The 4,987-nt window shown below is 30.1% G+C and overlaps 1 protein-coding gene across 1 annotated transcript; it reads left to right on the forward strand.

Annotated features, from left to right (window-relative positions):
- The first annotated feature begins 727 nt into the window (after positions 1-727).
- Positions 728-4,698, forward strand: LOC105208695 (mpv17-like protein). The gene is made up of 4 exons (XM_011178689.3): positions 728-1,095; positions 2,069-2,166; positions 3,967-4,079; positions 4,206-4,698. Exons 1-4 carry the CDS (start codon positions 967-969, stop codon positions 4,466-4,468), a joined length of 603 nt encoding a protein of 200 aa, XP_011176991.2. The 5' UTR covers positions 728-966; the 3' UTR covers positions 4,469-4,698.
- The last annotated feature ends 289 nt before the right edge of the window (positions 4,699-4,987 follow it).

The raw sequence follows: 4,987 nt of genomic DNA on the forward strand, positions 1-4,987 counted from the left end.
CATTCTTAAATAGACCCTCCGCTTGCTTAAATAGTGTATCTCGTCGTGTAGATGTGATAGTGGTTAGATAGTTATTTGTTATTAGAACTAATCCTCTTTGATTTAGTGTTTATTTGTACTATTTTTTGTCTATGAGATCTGTCAGAACTTTATCTTATCTTGAAGTCAGAGAGTAATAACTATATGTACTCTTTGTAATAATAGAAAGATCTCATAGTTGTCATATAATAGTAGAACTTTTCGGAAAGATTTTTCATGTTTATCTAAAACTATTGGTAGACAAACGATTTCAATACAAAAAGCAAAAAGTAGTCAAAATTCTCGCGAGAGCGAAAATGGATCTAATGGTTCCATTCATAAATTCCTTATAATCATAATTCCTCTAATAAATCAACTAAAAATCGTATAAGCTATTAACTGCACAACTATAAAAACAATAACACTACCATTCCACAGACTTGCATCACAATAAACAGCGAGACGGTGTTTAGTACAACTGATTATCAGATAAAGATAAACAAGCCCAAAAATAGATGAGAACATAGTAACATTGCAATAGGTTTGGACACGAGCCAGCCGTATGCTGATAAAAACACTAGCGCAGGAGCAGAAAGCTTGCGTTTTGTTTGTTTTTGTGTTTTTGCGCTTGGAGAAACGCTGAGCGTAAATTAAAGCTCAGCAGCGCTCCACAAGCGCACACGTTGAGTTGGTGAATGATTTTAGTTACGTTTGCTGTTAACCAAATTTTAGTTTACTTCGTGCTCGGCTGCTGGCTTGTTCAACTACATAAGTTTTTAGTTAGAAATCAACGCGTGTGAAATGTGTAGTTGACAAGTAGTTGCAGCTAAAAATCAATATTTTAAAGTGTTATTTAGTTATATAAGCTTTAAGTAGTTGTGTAATACGATTTTCTACTACAATTAAGACGTCCAAACGCCTTGCATTGTGTTTTATCCTACGTCAGATATGTCCAGATTTGTGAATGGTTTGCGTGGTGTCTTCCACCGTCATCCCTTTCTGGCCAACAGCGCCATCTATGGCAGCTTATATGTGGCTGCCGAATATTCGCAACAATATTTGGTGAAACGTTTGCTGGTAATTGAGTTTTTTCGCACTATTTTGATAGTTAGTGTGTGGTGTTTATATTGTTTATTAGCATAATATGTGTATAAAAGCGTGGGCTATCAGTTGTTGATAAATATTTATTTATAAATAATCTGAAAGCTATAATAGAAGTGCTATATTTATGTTTAAGAGCAGAGAGTGTTATGATGAGATAATTTTTTGTTTGTGGAGACAGACAAATTTATAAAAAATGAAATGAAAACATATGTAAACCAAGTTAGTTTTTGGAGCCGATAAAATTGCCGAGCTCCACTTTTGAGGACCTAAATCTTTTCAATATATGTATAATATTATATCAGAAATTATATATATAATATTTCAGATAATATCAGATTATAATACTTTTTGAGCAGAAGTGTAGTAGGGATCTTTTGAGGTCTCCATCAACTCTTATAGATTCAGAATTGGTTTTAGCGTAATTTTATACGTTGTACCGTTAGTTTAAAATGCAAAAATTATTTAATTTCTGCCAGGATGCAATTCTAAGGGCTAAGAGAAGCGGTAAATAGACTAAAGAGCTTATAAAGCAATTTTGAAGGCATTGGAATGAGCTCAGATTGAGTTATTTTTTCGCTAAACGCAAAAAGGCTTCATTCTGAATTTAAGAAGACAGAGGTCCCACATAATCCAAATTATTTTCTCCGGAGGACTCCCTTTATTCTTTTGAATTCCTAAAGTTTATATCCTATTCATGTTCATTTGCCTTGTATTTAAGAATTGTTTTTAGGAAAAATCATTTAACCAAAACCCTTCATAATATCATACTGCTATTGCCGGAGTCTTAAAAAGGACCATTTTGATTAAATATATTTTTTAAATAAATAAAAATAATTTAGTAAAAATTTTAAAGCTAAGAAACTTGTATCATGTAATCATATAAAATTTGTACACATACACTACAAACACACAAACATATACAACAATATACTCTTTTCGCGTACAGCCGGAAACCGAAGCGGAAAAAGAGGATATCGATTATGCCACAATAGGTCGGTATGCTGTAATGGGTACAACCGTTTTCGCACCAACACTCTATACATGGTTTGTTGAGTTTTTATATTTTCCCTAAAAGGGGTATTCACGAAGTCGAAGAATAAAATAATATCTGTTTAAATTTTTTTTTTTACCAAAAAAAATAAGAAAAAATTTGTTTAAAAATAATTGAAAAATAAAGTTAAAGAGGTATAAAATTAAAACAATATAAAAAAAACATAAAAAAAAAAAATTATTAAAAAATATTTATAAGATTAAAAACGGAAATTCATTCAAAAAGTTTGTTATTACACAAAAAAATTAATTTTTTTTTTAAATTATTATTTATTATTCAAAAAAATTATAAAGAAATTTATAAAATTAAAAAATATATATAAAAAATTAAAAATATTAAAAATATTAGAAAAGGCAATTCAATCAAAAAGTTTGTTATACGAAAAAATTAAGAAATAATTTGCTTAAAAAATATAAAAAATTAAAAAAAGTATTATAAAATTTTTTTAAATATTTTATAAATAATTTTATTAAAAAATTTCAAGCTTCTAATGCTTTCGTGAATACTCCTGCATTACATTTATTATTTGTTTATTTCTATTAAGTGCTTCTGATTTTATTTCTTTTCATATCGACACAACTTTGTTGCGCGACGCACTTTTTCAATATGTTTATGAATATTTTATGTATAATTTGTCGTTTATGTTGCCCTTTTATTGGCTTTAATTAAAATAAATTTGCAACTACATATGTGTTGTCTGTGCGCACAAATAAATTAATCATGAACTACACTCAGCACCCAGACTATGCCTAGGGCACCATTATTTTGTTATCATCACCTATTTTCGCTCTCCGTCACTAGCGTTGTTTTTTATATACATTTAAATTCACCAACACACGCGCACATTTTAGTGTTTTGGTCTTATCACAGCAAGCTTATCATACGTTTATCCATGAATTCACCACATAGTTATGGAATGCACGTGTTGTATCTCAACACGTAAACAATTGTTTAGTTAATTTTCGCTCTTTTCTTCTCTCTCTCTCTATATTTCTCTCATAATTTCTTACTCTCTATTTTGTTTTTTGTTTATAACTCTCTCTGATTACACCAGTATTATTTGAACGCTTGAGCTTTTCAACAATCACCAACTACTTGAACATAGTTTCAAAAAAAGCTTATTCTGCTAAAAATCAAGCTTTAATGGTGATGCTGTTAAGCCCTTAAAAGTTCATGTGGAAAGTTACTGTTTAAAAATATGAGTATCCAGTCCATAATGTTTTCATATGTAATCCTATATAGATCATCTAGTTCTATGAAACACATGTTTCTGACAATTTTCAAGTAGTCTATAGAATGCCAGTTAAGTATTCCAGATCTATTTTGAGTAAAAAAAATGAATTTATGGAATTAATTAAGCAATATGAAAAAGAGTTTTTCGTTCGCTGAACTGTTTACTTCTCATCTCGTTTATCTAAAGTGGAATTATGTGACAAAATCGTTAGTTTCCGCTTCTTCGATACGATTTATTTTCTCCTTTTCAAATTCTTCATCTTCCCCTTCATGTATATCGTGTCTTTTTGCATATAAAATATTTATTTATATAAAATGTTAACTATATTTTTATCGCTCACGAATAAAGCACTCACACTTTTCACTCATATCTTAAGGCACCAAAAATGCTTCACTCAATGTGAGTTAGTCTTGAATAGTGCAGCTTTAATGGTATAATGCAACAATTTTCTGATCTAAGCACATTTCAAAGCCTATGCACTGCTCTGTCAAAGATTGTCTCAAATTTATCAAAATACTTATTGAAAATTTGTATTTTTCATTTACTTGCAAAAAATCAGGTATAAATGGCTGGATCGCACCTTCCCCGGCACTGCCAAACAGATAATCGTTAAGAAGTTGGTGCTGGATCAATTTCTGTTAACACCTTATCTGCTGACTGTCTTCTATACAGGTTGGTGGACTTTTGTAAAACAAATTTTAGTACATAAAAACTCAAAATGTGTTGTAGAAAATTATAATTCTTGTTTAGAAGTGTAAATTTACTCAAAGTTTTTGCAATTTTATTTAATTCCTACAGGCATGTCATTGATGGAGCAAGCTGAGGATCCTTTCAAGGAGTTGCGTGAGAAATTTGTACCCACATTTGCACGCTCTTGTATATTTTGGCTGCCAGCGCAAACTTTGAATTTCGTTATGGTTCCACCGAGATTTCGCGTGATCTACATGGGTGTCTGTGGCTTTATCTGGGTGAATATTCTATGTTGGATTAAGCGACAACCCAATGAGCTGGAGGCTGCGAGTGAGGTTAAACTGAAGAACCAGCAGTCAATAGAGGCTTAAAATAAGTAGATTTTATAAGCATTTTTAGAAACGAATTTTTTAAATAACTTAGTTAACTAAATAGGAAATGCTATGAGATTTGAGTTTATATTTTATTGTAATGAGAGGCTTTTGAAAGAGCTTCTTTAGAAAAACATTTTCAGGGTATTTAAATAAGAAATATTGAGCGGAGGCTTATACAAATATGTAAAGTATATATATAAATAAATAAATCGATAAATATCGACAAATATTGAGCATTTGAATCAATAAATCGAATAAAACCAACGGATTTATCGATTTTTTAGAAGTTGTTCTTTTACTAATTATCCTTCAAATATTATATTTAATCAGTGAGACGCACAGTGATTATCGAGTATCCCTGTCAAATCGATTATTTGAAGATTTTCGATAAATATATCGAGTTCAATAAACGTAAATTATTTACGTAATCATTTCAATTGTTCTAGGTGGGTTTTTAAAGTAAAGTTTCAAAACAAATTTCGAAAAATATATATCGAAAATTAGACCTAAACCAGC

This window comes from Zeugodacus cucurbitae, chromosome 4 (genome assembly GCF_028554725.1).
Source record: "Zeugodacus cucurbitae isolate PBARC_wt_2022May chromosome 4, idZeuCucr1.2, whole genome shotgun sequence".
Classification (NCBI taxonomy): Eukaryota; Metazoa; Arthropoda; class Insecta; order Diptera; family Tephritidae; genus Zeugodacus; species Zeugodacus cucurbitae.